The sequence below is a fragment of the Myotis daubentonii genome, chromosome 18 (genome assembly GCF_963259705.1).
Source record: "Myotis daubentonii chromosome 18, mMyoDau2.1, whole genome shotgun sequence".
In the NCBI taxonomy this organism is placed as follows: Eukaryota; Metazoa; Chordata; class Mammalia; order Chiroptera; family Vespertilionidae; genus Myotis; species Myotis daubentonii.
The window spans coordinates 34,487,631-34,505,949 of record NC_081857.1 but is presented as its reverse complement, the minus strand read 5'-3'; the positions used below and the strand labels follow the sequence as shown (position 1 = coordinate 34,505,949).

Below are 18,319 nucleotides of genomic sequence, written 5' to 3'. Positions count from 1 at the left end.
TTAGTATTTCTTTTTATTAATTCTCTTCCCCGTGTTGAAAGTTGGTGGAAAGCATATTTATATTACTTTTTTTTTTTTTTAAGGAATGTTTTCTGTGTAGAACTTGAGGTTGGCTGTTTTCTTTCATCACTTTAAAGATGTCATTCCATGGTCTTAGGAGCATCTTTTCTGTTGAAAGTCAACTGTCAGTGTGCTGTTGCTCCCTTCTCTGCCTGTCAGCAGTTTACCATGATGTGCTAGGTGTGGTTTTCTTTGTGTCTATTCTGCTTTTGATACATAGCACTTTTTTTAAAAATTGACATTTATATATATATATATATATATATATATATATATATATATAGAGAGAGAGAGAGAGAGAGAGAGAGAGAGAGAGAGAGAAGAAAACATCATTGGTTGCCTCCTGCACGCACCACAACCAGCGATGGAATCCGCCACCTTTTGGTGTAAGGTACAATGCTCCAACCAACTGAGCCACAGCAGCCAGGGAGGTGCATCGCACTTCTTGAATCTGTGGTATGCTGTCTATTACTGGTTTAAGAAACTTCTTAACCATTATGTCTTCAAAAATGAACTCTGCCTAATCCCAGCGCATTCTTTCTCCTCCTGGGACTCTATCACACATGTCTGAGCTTTTTTTACTGTCTCCCATGTGTCTCTTGGATTCTTTTCTGTATTTTCATCCTTTTTTTTACACCCTGGGCTTCAGTTTGGGTAAGTTATACTGTCTTCTTTCCTACCTCACCTACCCTGCTAGCAAATCCATTTATCGAGCTCTTAATTTCAGATATTACATCTATGTTTTTAGTTCTAGAATTTCAATAGATTTTAGTTAAGAGGTGAAATCCTCTTGTCTTTTTCTTTAGCAAACTAATTGGAGTTGAAGTCTATGTCTGAGAACACCAGTGTCTGGATTTCTGGGTCTGTTTCTATCATCTGTTTTCTTCTCTTTTGTTTCCTGTCATCTGGTCCTGTTGTTTGGAATGTCTGGCACGTTATGGTTGAATCCTGAAAAATGATAGAGGCTCTGTATATTATCTTCTTCCCAAGATTTACTTTTTTTTGTTTGTTTTCCTGCTAGGCTTATGGGGTAAAAGAAGTAAGTGAGACCATAATCCAATGAGGAATTGACATGCTTTGAGACTGGATTTCAGTCGGATGAGAGCTAGTTGTTTTTTGAGCTTTACTCTTACTCCAAGGACATAGCCCTTCCAGGGTTGTCATTGAAAATCTGGGGTAATTACTTTGCTTAACCTTTTAGCCTCTTAGCATTGACTTTGTGCTTAGCTTCTCAGCCCCTCACCCCCCACTGCCCACCCCAGGCAGCTTTCATAATGTTCGTCTCCTAGAGGGGAAAAGTGATGTCAGCTCATTTCCCTGCGGGGGCCTCTTCCCCTCGGACCTGGACCCCTCACATTGTGGCTTTCTTCGCGGGCCTGCACTTCAGTTGTCTTCTTGGCCCCATGAGGTGCTGACAGCTCTGAGCTACTAACTTGACTTAGTCTCTGACCTAAACCTCTCACAATTGGTGAATCTCCAGCGAAAAAGCAGTGGACATTGTCCGGTCGGTGATGTTGCCCCCTTGATCCTGGCTTGCTCACCGGTGCATTCAGTTATCGGTTTTTTTGTAATGTATCCATGTTTTGTAGTTGTTCTCAGGGAAGGAGTTGGTCTGACATAAGCTACTGTGTCATAGCAGATAGAGAAAATCTCCTGGAAGTGGAAATCCCAATAATTGGTCTTTTGAAATTTATGTCATTCTTACTCCATCCCCCCAAAAAAGTAATTGAGACAATTTGTAGTAAAATACATATGTACATGCCATAGAATACTTAAAAGAAGAGTAAAAATATCAAAAGTACAGGACAGCAGGGAAGGCAGAGGGAGGTAATTATGAGAAATTTAAGCTATGGGTGGTTTCCATTGTTGACCATCATATTTAGACAGGCCTTCCTTGAAGCAAAGGTACAAAAGGACACATAACTTTAATATGTTTTGGGGAACACAGGACTTGGAAGAGAAAAGAGAGATGATATTAGTAGTAACAATTGTATTGGGGTTTGTTCTTTTGTCTTTTTTGGTTTGTTTTATTTTTTGGCTATTTTGGTTTTATTTTTGTAGACTTAGAAATGTTTAAAACAGAAGTTTGGAGGCAATGGAGGGTTCTGAAACTTATCAAAGAGAGTCTGACCCAATCAGGGCATTGCATGTGCTGGGCCACTTCGTCATTGAGATTGCTAATGGTTTGGCATCGAAGCCTCAGTTCCACTGGGTGTGGCTCAGTTGTTTGGAGCGTCATCCCTACACGGAATGGCTGTGGGCTCAATTCCCGGTCAGGGTATATGCCTAGGTTGTGGAGGGCATGAGGCGGAGGCGTCCAATCGATGTTTCTCTCTCACATTGGTATTTCACTCTCTCTTTCTCTCTCTCTCTCTCTCTCTCTCTCTCTCTCTCTCTCTCTCTCCCTCCCCTCCCTCCACCCTTAACCTTCTCTCTAAAATCAATAGAGAAAACATATCCTCAGGTGAAGATTACCAAAAAAAGAAAAAAAAAACTTATTTTGTCTTGAGTATCAAAGGTACTCAACTGGTTAGTCTTATCCTCTGGGGAAAGAATGTATAATGGTCCATCAACAGGTATTTTTTTCTTGTACTTAATTCTAAGGGAATTTTATTATACAGATTTTTATGTCATTGAACAACACAATAATATCCCCAATGTTACTTTAAAGGGTGATAAAGAAATGCTTTAAATCATCACTTAGTAAAGACATTTTGTGAAGAACTAGACTAATAATAGTTCAAATAGCAATGTGTTTGGGACTCTCAATTTGAAATGTTGGTAGAATTTAGAAAACCAGGGGAAAGTTTTATTCTTTTCCCCTCAGTTATCAACTGTTAAAAGGGATTTTGACAAAAATTGGCAATGTGTAGTTATGCAGATACTTTTTTTTCGATCGGAAAAAAGCCATATGCTTTATTTTTTACCATTTATATTTATTTAAAAATATTATTAGCTGTTATTTAACACTATTAAAAGAAATCTGCTGAATACCAGATTGCTTGTAGTAAGTTGAAATTCTGTTACCAGAATTTAAAAACTTGATTTGCACGGCTGAGGGGACAGCTGAGTTCTGCATGCAAGACACAGCTCGGGTTTATATGTTTTCAGATTAGAATTTGATCTTTCGAGCATCTGTTCATATCTGCTTCACTGTCCCCAGCGGCACTATCACAGAGCCGGCGTCGGAGGTACTGTCTCAGGTGGAGCTGGAACGTGGAGGCAGGAGGAGTGCCTGCTGATCCCAGGGGAGAGGGGGGCTTCACAGAGGAGATGGCGCTAGAGCTGCTTCTTGCAAGAGGCTGAGAGATTGCTGACACGGGCACCCAGGCAGAGGCCACGGGGCACACGAGAGCATGGCTTTTCCAGAAAATGAAGGGTCATTTGTTTTGCTGGAGTATAAGCATTATGGGGTGGGAGAATGGTTGGAGAAGAAGCTGGAGTGCTAGCTATGGGCCAGACCATGCATGATCTTGTATGCCTTTTATTCAGCCACTCATTTTGCAAATATTTATTGAACAACTGTTATGTACCAGGCCCTGGAGTAGGCACTGGCATTCATTCAGCAGTGAACAAAACAGGCCAAAAAAACAAAACAAAACCACTTGTTCGTATGGAACTTACATTCTTGTGGGAAGAAACAGATTATAATTAATAGTAAAAATATGTAAATGTACATAAAGTGTATTAGTGTGATAAGTGAGAAGACGAAAATTTGGCAGGAGGAAGAATGGGGTGGTGGGGTTTTAGTGTGGTTAGGAAAGGGCTTCCTACAAAGGTGACAATTGGAATAAAGATCTGAAGCTGGCGAAGAAGCCGGGAGCGAGTGAGAGGGCTCTGGACTGAGGAGCCGTGCAAAAGCCCTGAGGTTGCAGCAGATCTGCTTTGTGCAAGAAACCGTAGGAGTGCATGGCTGAGATACAGTGCAGGGAGCCAGAGGGAGAGGAGCAGGAAGTTCGAGAAAAGCCAGATGTTGTGAGGTTTTGTCTGTGTGGCCTCTGGGAGGATTTTGACTTTTATCTGAGTGAAATGGGGAACGATTGGAATGTTTTGAGCAGAGTAATGACGTCATACAACGTCAGCTGTTAACCAGGAGCCCAGCTGGGAGGTGGTTGTCAATGCTTCTGGTGAGGGGGATGGTGGCTTGACGCGGGGTGGTCGCAGCGGGGACATCTGGAAGGTGGATTGTGTCCTGTAGGTGATGAGGAGCCCTGAAGACTTTGGACCAGGGAAGTGGCATGGCAGCCATGTGGAAGCAGGATTGGAGACACAAGGAGCTGGATCAGTCTCCCAAGCTGCACGCACCAAGAATACGGATAGAGACCCTACCAGGAGGTAGTCTCATGCCTGGGGGCAGTCGTCAACCCTGGTCAACTTTTTGTTTTTAATCTTTATTGTTGAAAGTATTACAGTTATTCCACCCCCCCACCCCAATTACCTCTTCTAGCCTGCTCCCACCCCCACTCCAGGCCTTCACCACACTAAGATTCTCTAATAAATATATATATATACACACACACACACACACATACACATACATACATATGTATATGTATATATATATATATATATTTCAAAGAGGAAAGGAGAGAGAGAGAGAGATCAATAATAATGAGAGAGAACCACTGATTGGCTGCCTCCTGCGCGCCCCACACTGGGGATCAAGCCCACAACCCAGGCATGTGCCCTGACTGGGAATCGAACCATGACCTCCTGGTTCCTAAGTTGATGCTCAACCACTGAGCCACACCGGCCAGGCAGCCCTGGTCAACTTTTTGACAAGGGATAGGAACTGAAATGATTTATACATTAGGAGATTCCTTTGCAAACCTTGTCAAGTCAACAAGATCAATGATGTGATCAGGTTTATTCTAGAGGCGGCCTGCCGAGCAGATGATAACCACACACCCTTACTGGGAGGTACTGGGAGGTAGGCCTGGTTGTGAGTGCCGTGTCGCTCAGTCCTGCAGGGTGAGCGTGGTGGCTGTTGTCTTTGTTTCTCAGAGGAAACTTGGGCACAAGGAGGTTAAGATCTTCCCCTTGACACGAACTTCTGAAAGCCTTCCTAGGGAGATTCAGAATTGCCGGGTCCTCTCCAACCTGACATTGAAAAAGAGACCACATGTCCCTTGTGAACTGGTGATGGTGGCTTTGCTGCTGGGTAATCCCCATTCTGTCGCGCTCTGCTCGCACGGTGGGCCCTCAGCTGGCCGTTTCATCTCACGAACTCATGGCGCCCTTCGTGCCCCATTTCACAGCGGGAAGGCCGGGCGGAGAGGTCTCGCAGATGTGAACGTGGGTCTCCTTGACTTCAGAGCCCGTGCTTTCTCCTGTGTGTCTCATTCATAGAGCATCCAGGAGTCACTCGCGTTCGTTTGGTCTGGGTTGCAATGCTAAGCACAGGTGGCCAATGCAGTATGGAATCGTGCCGAATTTCACTGCAATGAAGATGTCTCAAAGGTCACACAGGAGTGCCGGGAACTCTTGGCTTCGTCCACAGGCTTGTCCCGGGCGAGTGGCTGCATTCCTGACAACACCTAGCCTGGAACCAGCCAGACAAGCGTCTCTCTCTCTCTCTCTCTCTCTCACTCTCTCTCTCTCTCTCTCTTCCTCTCTTCCTCCCTCCTTCCCTCCCTGTGTGTTTTCCTATCCTCATTCTGCATTTGGTGAAGAGTAGGGAGAAGGAAATGAGCCAGAAAATAGAAAATTAATACTTGGTAGAGTCGTCATATTTTAAAATTAATTTATAGGCAATGTCAGATAATCAGAGTTAAATCATTTTATCAGCAGGCTGGTGTAGGATTTAAAAATTGACACCCATCAGTGTAAATCAGTCCCAGGAGCCCCAGGGAATAGTCTCCGGGGATGAGGGCTGATACAGGGGTGGGCACAAGTGTAAATACTTGATTAGCCGTGTTCTTTTCTTTCCCACAAAACCTGAGCCATTTCTCCATCCCAGTGAGTGGTAATGATGGTATGTTACATAGTAACGGGAGGGAAGAAGCTGCTATTCAGATCTGTGGCTAGCCTACTTTAAATTCTTGTCTTCCTCCCTGGCAATCCTAGGAAACTTGGGTGAGAGGCACTCATTTCGGGTGCACTCCTGGCTCCTGGCTCCTTCTGTACAGACACACACAGGACCCCATGTCCCCCAGCTGTCCAGGTGTCCCAGCTCTGCCATGCGCCTGCAAACACGAGGGCCCACAGGTGTGCTACACGTATACCAGGGAGGCCTGGCCGGATTCAAGACCCTCCTTTCTCCTCTTGTCCTTGCAGCTCTTTGTCGAGGGCGCGTGGTGAGAGTCCCCGCCGGGAGCCTGGTGCGGGTGGCGGGCACCGAGCTGGTCATCCCCTGCAACGTCAGCGATTACGACGGCCCCAGCGAGCAGAACTTTGACTGGAGCTTCTCGTCTTCGGGGGGCAGCTTCGTGGAGCTCGCCAGCACCTGGGAGGTGGGCTTCGGGGCCCAGCTGTACCGGGAGCGCCTGCAGAGGGGCGAGATCCTTCTGAGGCGCACCGCCAATGACGCCGTGGAGCTCCACATCAAGGACGTCCAGCCCGCGGACCAAGGCCACTACAAGTGTTCCACCCCCAGCACGGACGCCACCGTCCAGGGCAACTATGAGGATACAGTGCAGGTGAAAGGTACATCCTCAAGGGGGCCCCCACGCCAGCGGCCAGACTTCCCCTGCCACTTGGCCGTGGGTCACTTTGTCGAGAAACCTGGGACCCTGCTTCCTCCTTAACAAGTAAGAGCATCTGATCTGATTAAAGGCAGGGGATGGGCCAGGTGGCCCCCGAGGTCCTTTCTCTTCGCTGTGATTCTGGGCCATCCCCTGGCTCAGGGGTCCTCAGACTACGGCCCGCGGGCCACATGCAAATACAAATACTGTATTTGTTCCCGTTTTGTTTTTTTTACTTCAAAATAAGATATGTGCAGTGTGCATAGGAATTTGTTCATAGTTTTTTTTTTTAAAACTATAGTCTAGCCCTCCAACAGTCTGAGGGACAGTGAACTGGCCCCCTGTTTAAAAAGTTTGAGGACCCCTGCCCTGGCTGGTGAGTTGGAGGCAGGAGGGCCAGGCGGTAGGGAGCCCCGCTCTGAGCCAGGTTGCCTGCACCCCATGAGTCACTTACTGGCTCTACCACTTGTCGGCTATGTGGCATGGGCGCGTTGACCAGCTGCCTCCTCTGTCCCAGTGCCTTTCTCAAAGGCGGTGAGGACAGGGAGATGGCACGTGTAAAGCCGCAGTAGGCATTCAGTGAAGGCTGGCGATGAGAAGCTGACGGCCGTGATGATAATGTTTGGCCCGATGGGAAAAACAGATACTTCAAAGCTCATGTCCTCCTGGGTGCCCGGAAGCACCTGTTAGTTCTTGAACTTGTATGGGTCATATGTAGAGAAAGAGTCATGTGGTCACTGCTCTCTTATGATGGGCACGGCGAGCTGATTGGCCTGGCTGTGCAGGTCATCACACCTTGTATATTGGCAATGTTTTTTGTTTTTTTACATGCTTCTTCTTCTTTTTTTCTTTTTTTTTTAATGTTTTTATTGATTTCAGAGAGAGGAAGGGAGAGGGAAAGAGAGATAGAAACATCAATGATGAGAGAGAATCATTAATTGACTGCCTCCTGCAGGCCCCCTACTGGAGATCGAGCCTGCAGCCCAGGAATTGAACCATGTCCTCCTGGTTCGTGGGTCAGTGCTCAATCACTGAGCCTCATTGGCAATGTTTTTGTTTGGGGTTTTTTCCCCCATTTTCCAAATCCTGTTAGATTTACTCACACATTCAGTTCTCTGAATTCAACGAAGAAGGTCGGACAGGACATTGCCTGAATTTACACATGAGGAAATGGGAGAGCAGAGGTGAATCACTTTCTTAAAATCCCACAGCTAATTAGTAAATGAGCAAGAACAAACAATTTTAATTTGGGGCTAGCCAAATAGAAGCATTATCGTTGTTATTTTTATTACTTAATTATGCATTTATTTGTACCCTGCCTTGTTCCAGAAAGAATTAATATCAGGGTAGGAGTGTATTTAACAATCAAAGTGGAAGAGGCTACATGTTGACATAACAAGAGGGCTTGATTCCCGCAGTAACGATTTGTAGAACCCTACCACACCTCAGAAACTGTTCCCCCATTTGACTCACGAGGGGATAAAACAGCCCTGTCCATGATGAAGGTATTAAAACATCAAACCTACCTCTTCCTTTTTCCTGTAGAAAATCCTAAAGATGTCTTTTGGAAAAAATGTCCCGTAAGGCATCCTTGCTTTGCAGCTAACGAATGCGTTGCTTTTGTAGTCAGCACGCACATGCTACACCTCCATTAGGTCAGATGCACCCTTGCTTCCCCTCGCCATTGAAAGCAGAGGGATGGCCCACGACAGAGGCTGGTTGGCTGCCTAGGGGGAGCCCCTGGCACCTGCCATCCGTGGCCCAGAATCGGCCTGGCCGTCAGCCTCGTGGGTTTGAAAGTTGTTCATCTGTGTCAGGGAAAACCGGCCTTGGGGACTGAGTCACGTTAGCTGGAATCACAGACGGCTGTATGTACTAGAAGGTCATTACATTCATTTTGCAGCAGGGATGGGTCTTTCTAAATATGTAAGTTTTATCCTGTTTTCCTGCATAGCCCTTCTCAAAGCCAGCAAGTTAGTTTCTGAGTGTGAAATGATGGGAGAAACCAGAGATGATGAATCGTGGTGTGCGAGCATTCTCTCATCCAGCTCGTAGACAGGCCTCGGGGATTGTCCCTGCCCCTGGGAAGAGGCCCCCCTCTCTGGTTCCCTCCCTCTCACTTGTCTTCCAAAATGGCACTGACTAACCTTCCTTGATCCCCGGCCGTCTTTTCCTAGACTCTGTAGAAGAGCCCGGCCCCTTTCCCGATGGGTTGGCCCAAAGAGCGCACGCAGAGAGTGGAGGTGTCTGTCTGTTTGCCTCGACGGGTTCCCCACCTGTGGAATTCTGCTCGCTCTGCTCACTCGCAGGCAGTGCCCAGGCCCAGGCCCAGGCCCAGGCCCAGGAGCTCATGCCCAGCCTCCCTCTGGGATCATGCTGCTTGGAGTCTCGGGAGATCCTTTGCGCTCCACACTCTAGCCCTGGGTCCTAACAAAGGAGTGTGCGACAGCTGACAGCTGTGGCCAGTGGTTGCACCGTGATTGCCCAGGGCCAGTGCTGTCCAGGGCACTTTCCCTTCAGCTTCCTGAGACAGGTCCACTTGTCATCCCTCTTCAGAGATGAGGAAACTAAGGCACGGAGGGGGTAAAGGGTAGTTTAAGGGAAGCAGTAGCAGGTCTCCAAGGCCCAACTCCCAAAAGGGAATTTTCAACACCACCCCCAGTTCTACCAGGGGGTCTTACTAGGCCCTCTTTTATTTTCATTTTCAAGTGAGGAAGTCAATTAAGATGACAGGTGAATGACAGTGGGAAAGCGTGCCCATCGGGGCATTAGCACGGGGAACGGGAGGAGGAGGTTGTCCTTGGTCAGCCTGGCTGTGGCTCAAGGCCAGAGAGGTGGCTGGTGCTTGCTGGGGTGGGGGCTCGGGTGCTCTGCTGATGGCCTGTCCCTCCCCACTCCAGTGCTGTCCGACGCCCTGCACGTGGCCGCCAGCCCGCTGTCCTCCCCGGGCCCGGGCCGGAGCCTGAGCCTGCACCTGGGCGAGCCCTTCGAGCTGCGCTGTGAGGCCGCCACCACGTCCCCGCTGCACACGCACCTGGCGCTGCGGTGGGAGCTGTGGCACGGCGCCACCCGGCAGCGTGTCCTGGCCCTCACCCGCGAGGGCCGGCTGCACCCGGGCCCCGGCTACGAGCAGCGCTACCATGGCGGAGACGTGCGCCTGGACACCGTGGGGAGCGACGGCTACCGCCTCTCCGTGACCCAGGCCCTGGCCACCGACCAGGGCACCTACAGGTGCGTCGTCAGCGAGTGGATCGAAGAGCAGGGCGCCTGGCAAGAAATCCAAGAAAAAGCCGTGGATGTGGCCACCGTGGTGATCCAGCCAACAGGTGAGCTTCTGGGAATGGAGCGTTTAGACGTGATCTTACTTTCTGGCCAGTGATGGTGTAAGAAGCAGATAACACTACCCTGGGTTGTAGGTTAGTCTCATCATGAGAGGAGATGCTATATTTCAGGTAGGAGAATAGAAATGTTTTCTCATTCACCCATCATGGACTCTGTGGACCCCAGGTTCCAACCCTGCACTGGAGTGCTGCTCTTTCTCTCGTTGTCAGCACCTGCACTGTCCATGTGGCTTCTTCCTGCATTGTTGTGCTAAACAGCTCAAGGCTCCTGGGACAGTGGGCTGTGCCACTTGGGCGACCGTGTTCCCCCGCTGTGTGAACACTCCCCCCTTGGCATTACGAGTCCCTAGAACTGCTTCCTTTTGCTTCAGCCTGAATCCTTCCCGTTTCCCACAGGAAACCCCCTCCCCTAATCCCGAACATGTGGGAACGATGGTTAGCGGTGTGACAAGGTACTAGCCACTTGCAGAGACCTTTACACAGAGAGCTGTACAGTTGAAGAGACATTCCTGCCACTGCCCAACCGAAGACCGTTTCCTCCATGCGGACAGCCCGCAGCTGTGCGGACCACTTCTCCACGCACCCGGCTCCCTTCTGAGCCGTCGTCCACCTCCAGCAGCTGGTGGCCGGCACAGGGCTCAGCAGTATCCCAGGGTCTCTGACCACAGTTGTACGTGGGGCGGTGCAAACCACAGCACAGACTCAGGGCAACAGTTTCCAGACTAACTCCTCTAAAGACTGACTCCTAGTCTGTCCGGTGAGGCTACCAGGAGGTCACCGTTCAATTCCCAGTTAGGGCATATGCCCGGGTTGCGGGCTCCATCCCTAGAGGAGGGTGTGCAGGAGGCAGCCAATCAATGATTCTCTCTCATTATTGATGTTTCTGTCTCTCCCTCTTCCTTCCTCTCTGAAATCAATAAAAACATATTTAAAAATAAAATAAAAAGACATCTTCAAATTACGCTTGGCCCCTATAAAAGGGCCTACCTGGAGAGGAGGAAGACTTTGGAGGGTAGGTGGAGGTGAGAAATGAGACTGAAATTCCTTTTTCTAATTACTATGCCCACCTCATTTTCTGTCTTCATCAAGGTGGGTCTTGAACTTGGCCTGCAACCCTTGTCTGAAATGTTGTCAGGCTTCGGAACTATTCATAGGAAAGCACTTCACTCCAGAGGGCATGCTCTGCGGGGCTGGTCCTGCTGGAACTGGCACCGGCCTCGGTCAGTGAGCCGCCTCTGACAGCAGTTGAAGTTGCGAGGCTCCTGCTGGAGGACCAGGACTGTGCCTGTGCTTCCTGTCCCCCCCACACCGGCCCCCATCCCCTGGGAGCTGTTGGCTATGTATCATCTAAAGCAGCTGTTCCCACAGCATTACCACGAGTTGAATGTTTTTCTACTCTGATTACAGATGTTCGACTTCTTTTCAAAAGCCCCCTAAATACAGTAAAATGTTTCCATGTAAAAAGCTGTGACAGGGGAATGCTGAAACCAGAGCTGCCTCCAGACTGTGGCTCCAAGCCCGGCAGCGCTCCTCCTAAATATAGGCCACTTTTCATCGTCCAGGCCGATGAGAGAGGGCAGCGGCTCGGGTAACCCCAAAATCATTGTTTTAGTTTGAAAATATATGCTTTACGCTTAACTTCAAGGAGGTATGTCTCATGGAGTAAATGACGCGCTGCGTACGTTGCATTTTGAAGACGTGACTCATCCGGCGTATGGTCTGGTTTCACTTTCCCAGTCCTTCTGTTTAGGATTCTCCCCTCTTTCACCAAAAGATAGTTTCACCCTCGCTCCTACCCTCTAGCCCAGGGGTGGGCAAACTTTTTGACTCGAGGGCCACAATGGGTTCTTAAACTGGACCGGAGGGCCGGAACAAAAGCATGGATGGAGTGTTTGTGTGAACTAATATAAATTCAAAGTAAACATCATTACATAAAAGGGTACGGTCTTTTTTTTTTTTTTAGTTTTATTCATTTCAAACGGGCCGGATCCGGCCCGCGGGCCGTAGTTTGCCCATGGCTGCTCTAGCCCCCAGTCCCCAGTGAATAATATGTACCAATCCGAACAGAACCGTCATTTCTCTATATAAAACGCCCAGGTCTTACCATACACATGGAGAAAGTATAATTTTAGTTTTGTGATGCTCAGCAGACTTCTTTTCACACAGTAGTGTATCAGTTAAAAGCAGAGTTCCTGGAGGCAGACAGCCTGGATTTGAATTTCAACTCTGCCACCTATTAGCTGTGTGAACTTGGGCAAGTTCCTTACCTTCTCTGTGCTTCAGTTTCCTTAGCAGTAAAACGGAGATAATAATAGTGCCTACCTCATAGGGCTGCTTTGAAGATTAATACTTATGAAGCACTCAGAACAGTATCTGGCATATAGTAAATGTATATAAATTTTTATGAATTGAAAGGAAATGTGATGTGCTTTATGAGTTTATTTAGGAAAAATTTCTCCAGCATTTACAGCTGTACAAGGCCTTCTCACTTTAATGCCATAAATAAGAACCTAAAAGGAAATGACCTAAAAGAGGGCACGGGGGAGGTGAAAGGGACAAACATCATCCAGATTATCAAGATGTACTTGTTTTTCATTTTCGAGTTCTGCGAGCCGCCGTGGGCAGGAACGTGTCTGTGGCTGAAGGCAAGGAGCTGGACCTGAGCTGCAACATCACAACCGACCGAGCGGATGACGTCCGCCCCGAGGTGACATGGTACTTCAGCAGGACGCCTGACCGCACTGTGCCGGCCCCCCACGTGTTGGCACGGCTGGACCGCGATTCCCTGGTGCACAGCTCTCCTCACGTCGCGTTGAGTCACGTGGATGCTCGCTCCTACCATTTACTGGTTCGAGATGTTAGCAAAGAGAACTCCGGCTACTATTCCTGCCATGTGGCGCTCTGGGTACCGGGGCATAACAGAAGCTCGCACAAGGTGGCAGAAGCCACGTCCGCCCCAGTGGGGGTGGATGTGACCTGGCTCGGTGAGTGGTTTGGAGGGTGGCTCCTACCCTCCCTGGGGTCGTCCCTCCTCGGGGGGTATCAGGAGCTAGAGCGCTGTGCGTTTCATGCTAGTTTGGCGTTCTCGGTACCAGGATGAGCGGCTTGGATAGGTCCCAAGCTGGGGGTGAAAGCAAAACTGGCTGAAATAGAATCTGGCAGGCGAGGGCAATGTTTAGATAATGTGGCCTCAGTTGAGAGGATAGAGTTTCCTTTTGTCGAGATTTGCAGGGTCCAGCCCTGCTCAATGGCCCTTTGAGACGGACCGTTGTGCAGGGGGACCGCCATCATGCTTCCTGTCCTTCCCCGGCGCCTAGGTGCTCCCTTGCCAAGCCCCGTGCAGAGAGAGGGAATTCTGCAGCGAATGGGACACGTGTTTTTTTCACTGAATGCCCTAGAATCACCAAATGATTTCTTTGCAGATATACCCGTTACACAGAAGGGCCCTCCTGCTGCCCCAGCTCTCCTGGTGGGCTCTCACCCAGGCACAATGCATCGTCACCTGTTGACCCCCTTGCCACGCGTGTATACCAACTTGTCATATATGTGACGATCTTTGTCTTGTCCTTTCTTTTTCACCACTTAGTCTTCCCCACCTCTTACTGTCCTCAATGCCGCCTGGCAAGACCCACTTTTCCTGGTTTCTGTTATGGTCTTGTAAGTAATTACAGGTAAACCTAGGCAGGATGGGGTCAAGTGGAGTGTGCCTCGCTGTCCACCTCCATCATCGCAGGGATGGAAGCAGGCCTGCCAGTCAGACCCTTCCCTGTCCCGCGCTCCAGCTCTGCGTCCCACGCCCGCTCAGAGCCCTGTTGGCGGCCTTTGGCATGGCTCTGATTATTAGGAGTGAAACCTCTTCAAAGGCTAGGAAGTCACTTCCTCCTTTGTCTGATGCTAAACACCCCCAGCTCATACTTGGCTCTTCCTTTGCCTTGAAATCTTCTTATGGGTTCGTGGGTCTGTGTCTTCCTAATAAGCCTTTTATTTGGCAAAGATGGGGAGTTGGCAAGTGGGGACCGAGGGGGCAGGGAGAGGACGAGTAATGAGAGTAAGCAGAAGGTACATCCAGTTCGGAGCGCGACCAGGCAGGGCGTGCGTCATCCCTGGTAGCAAAGCGATGCTTTGATATCTGAAAGTGAAAGGAGCAGGGTTGATCTGCAAGCTTTTATCCCTGCCTCCTGCACCCCACGCAGGGGACGCGCTCTGAAGTTCTGAACTGGAACAATGTTGGCCCGGCTAGAACTCTCCTTAGCAACCTTCAAAATAAAACAGATGTTGTCAGCCCAGAGAAGGTTTTTCATCTCTGGAGCTGATCCTCGGAGCATTGTGTGGTGCTGTCAGATCCCGGCGCCCCCTCTGCTCCTCCCTCTCCCCCTCCCCCTCTGACTCAGAATCACAGCCCCAGCGGGTTTTTTTTTTTAGAAAGTGCTGCCTGCTCCCCAACCTGAGGGCCCCTTTGAAGTCCTCCCGCATTGATCCAGGCATACCTGGGGGTGCCGGCAATGGAGGGGGGCTCTGGGAGGGAGCAAGCTCTTTTGACTGGAAGGGATTTGCTGGGGTCTGTTGTCCAAAGTGAGAAGAAATAAAGAGACTGAATTGTGGGAAACGGTTCAGCGATCATCCTGAGGATCCAGTTGTTTTTCTGCAAAGTGCCAGCACCATTGTTGCGAAGTCACCTGTGTGCTTTTCCCTGCCTGGCGCCGAGGTGGACGGACCCCACACCTTGCGCAGCGCCATGCACGTAACGGGCACTCTGTGAGCACTGGCTGGCTGGCTGACTGGCTAGATAAACCAGCGCCAGACACAGGGGCAGTGGTGAAGTATGTGCAAAGAAAGCATTGATGTTCTATTCAGAGTTTTCAGAGCCATGTGCACCCAGGAAGCCTACTGGGAGTGGATGGCAGACGGCATAAGCCGATGGCCTCCTGCTCCTTTCTGCCTCCTGAGTCTCCCCTTCCCTGTGCCTGTGACTCACACCATCACAGCTGCTTGGACACTTGTCAGGAGGCACGTCCGGCTCGAGTACAGCAGCCGACCTTTCTCCAGAACCTCCCAGTTGAATAGCTGCCCAGAAACTCATGGACCCGGCCTGACATGTGATTCTCTCTAGATACACAACCTGCATGTGTATGTATGTGGATACCATACCATGTGCAGCTTGGGGCCTGTAGAGGTCACCGAGAGGCGCCCCAAAAAGACAGGAAGGCATCACCTGCCAAGTCCTCTGTTGGCATGGCTCATCTTATGGTATGACTATGGCATGTTGTCACAAAAGAGTTCTTGAGACAGTTGGTTCGCTCTGCAGGTGTTACACAGAACTCTCAATTTGCTACTTGACATATTAAAAATGATCATCATCATTTATTGAACACTTACTGCCCGCCAGGCACTGGGCTAAAGGCTATACATGCACTAACTCGTTAATCCCCGCCACAACCTGTGAGTGAGTGCTGCCCTACCCGCCTCTGAAAACCATGGGTTTTTATTTTGCTTACGGTTTTGAGGGTCAGGCATTAGGAAGGGCTCAGGGGATTCATCTCTGAGGCACATGGCGACAGCTGGGACGGCCGAGATGGGGATTCCCTTCCAGATGGCTTTCTCATGCACATGTCCTGTGCTCCCAAGGCCTCTCTCTGTCCCCACGTGGCATCTCATCCTCCAAGTCCGTTTCACGTGGCTTGGGCTTGGACACAGCACAGTCTTCTCAGTGCAGTCACACTCCTTATGTGGTGGCTGGCTTCCAAGAGGCAGGAAGTGGAAGTGCCCAGCCGGTTAAAAAGCTATCTCCGGGCCGGCCGGCGTGGTTCAGTGGTTGAGCGTCAACCTATGAACCAAGAGGTCATGGTTCAATTCCTGGTCAGGGCACATGCCTGGGTTGCAGGCTTGATCCCCAGTAGCAGGTATGTAGGAGGCAGCCAATCAGTGATTCTCTCTCATCATTGATGTTTCTTTCCTCCTCCTCTGAAATCAATAAAAAATATATTTACAAAAAGCTATCCTCAGGACCGACCTTGTCACTTGCACTGTTTCCTGGTGGTCAAAGTAAGAGTCCTAAAAGCCGGGCCATTCTTGTCCTTCTCTGTTTGGGGTTGGTGCTCTGAGCAGATGAGGGGCTGAAGCTGATTGGAACTTTCTCTCGTTCTATTGTGTTAACCAGACAGAGATCAGGGCAGTGACATGAATGGGTCTGGCAAGTCCAAGAGCGGTCGTAGCAGCTGGGAGGACCTTGATGTTTGTTTTTTAAGAGGGTAAGAAAAGGCCTCTTTTACTTAGGGTTTGTGTCCTACTTTTGAAGGGGAAAAAAAAAGATTCAAGTTGGCTTGCAAAATGAAAAAATAAAATCAAGATCAGAAGTTAAAAAAAAAAATCAAAGGGTAGATAGCTCAAGGTAGTTGGGCAAATAAGTTGCTGCATTTGAACACTGAACTTGCCTCTGAAGTTTTGAAGAGTTGAGGCACAAAGAAATGTGATTAGGCAGCCCTCCTCGGATAAAGGAAATCAAACGCAGGGAGACAAACTTTTTCTTGGCACTGAATTTGTCATGTGCTTTGTTATTTGAGGGGCATTGGATAACAGAAAGGACAGGGCTTTCCGCTGTTCTTTCACAAAAGGCCCCGAGTGATTGTTTAAATGGATGTTTCTTCTATCCACTTTCTGTAAGAGCTGAGGGCCTAAATCTTAAGTGTGTGAAGGAGTTTCTGTAAGAAGCTGAGTTACTGTGGAGGACAATGTTGCTTTGTGTCCATGCGGTTTGGTGTATAGCTACAACTAGAGAGGGTCTGGAGGAATCGCGGGTTAATCTGCATCTTAAGCCGTCTCTCTCTGCTGTGAGATGTCGGAAATGAGCCTTTGGCACGAGTTGGGCGCTAATGAGTTGGTGGTTGAGCTCCCTGCCCCAAGTACCAGCTTCTGTGGTGTTAATTGGAGAGGCTTCCACCGGCTTCCCGATCGATCGGAGAGCAGGGAAGGCAGAGTTGAGTTCTGCTGCTTGGGGGTAGGAACCTGATTTGCATCCTTCCCCAGGAGAGGGCCGTCCCTCCCCTCTTCCAGCAGTGTGCCAACGAGGAAGGTAATTATTTTTCTTTATAGGAGCTGTTAATCTGCTAAGTACGTGGCAGAGACTTCAGCGTTCTGTGCCATCTACAGGCAATAGGAGTTAGACCTGCAGACTGTTAATAGGCAGCCATGATTAGCTGCCTGACCAGGGCTATCTCTGAAGGCAGAAGAGCCCGTAGGTAAGTGTGGGCATCTTGCTCTGAGACCCTCTGGGTGTGTCATCTTGGGTGTGTCACTTACGGTTTCTAAGCTGTGGTTTTCTGGGTTGCCTTCGCTCCATTTAAAAAGTGTTTAGCATAGTGCCTGGTACTTAAGTGCTCAGTACATGTTCATGCTGGTGGTGATGACTTACTGGTGTTGGGGTTCAGGGTGGGGTGTCAACGTGTAACATACTCTTCCCCACCAAGGTCTTAACCAAGTAGGACATAGGAGTCTGTCTTAGGGCATGGAGGAACCAGGAGTGTGTGTGTCCTGGAAGCACCCCTCCCAAGAAGAGGGGGTTGAGCTGACCACACCCAGTCCCTTCCCTGTCCCCGCCCCCAAATCTGATAACTCTCTCTTCTCTGGGAGGAGTCAAGTGAAGACTGAAAGGAGCAAAACCACATGAGTGTTACGTTGTGTGGGGGACATAGCTGAACCATTCAAACGATATTACCTTTATGGCTCTGACATACCTAAATCCAAATCCAGCTTCAGAATAATGGTTCTACTACGGAGGGGTCAGATGTCCCCTCAAAACAACAGCCCCTTATTTGTAGCCTCGGTGTAAATGTTGGAGAATTTTGTTCTACACAAACGTGATAGTGGCAACTCTTTAGCAATTAGTCAACTTGCTCAGCTGCCTCTGAGATACCTGCCCGAAACCCCATCAACAGAGAGGACACTCCCATGTCCTCTAACTCAGGCAGGCAGCCTGTTCCTCTGATTAGCTGTGCCAAGTTCACTATGCTTCAAAGGGGTATTAGAACATGGCCCTGTGGGCCACGGTCCGGATTAGTGCCTGGGCTGTTAACCATCACTCGCGTCTTCTGGGACGAAGCAGGCTCTGGGAAAGTGTTAATAACTGGGACTTGTAATAAGGTTGTGCAATTTGGTCCTAGTGGGAGGACCATGGAGCCAAAGCACAGCCTGGAATTCTGCTCACACATACTGTGCAAGGCTGGACTCTTCGAACTGAAC

The 18,319-nt window shown here is 49.2% G+C and overlaps 1 protein-coding gene across 1 annotated transcript in view; it reads left to right on the top strand.

Moving 5' to 3' along the window:
- PTGFRN (prostaglandin F2 receptor inhibitor) overlaps positions 1–18,319 on the top strand; it is a 51,976-nt gene that overhangs the window by 16,046 nt on the left and 17,611 nt on the right. The window contains exons 2-4 of the mRNA XM_059673416.1: positions 6,337–6,705; positions 9,644–10,069; positions 12,688–13,068. Coding sequence (XP_059529399.1) covers positions 6,337–6,705; positions 9,644–10,069; positions 12,688–13,068 — 1,176 coding nt within the window. The remainder of the gene's footprint in view (positions 1–6,336; positions 6,706–9,643; positions 10,070–12,687; positions 13,069–18,319) is intronic.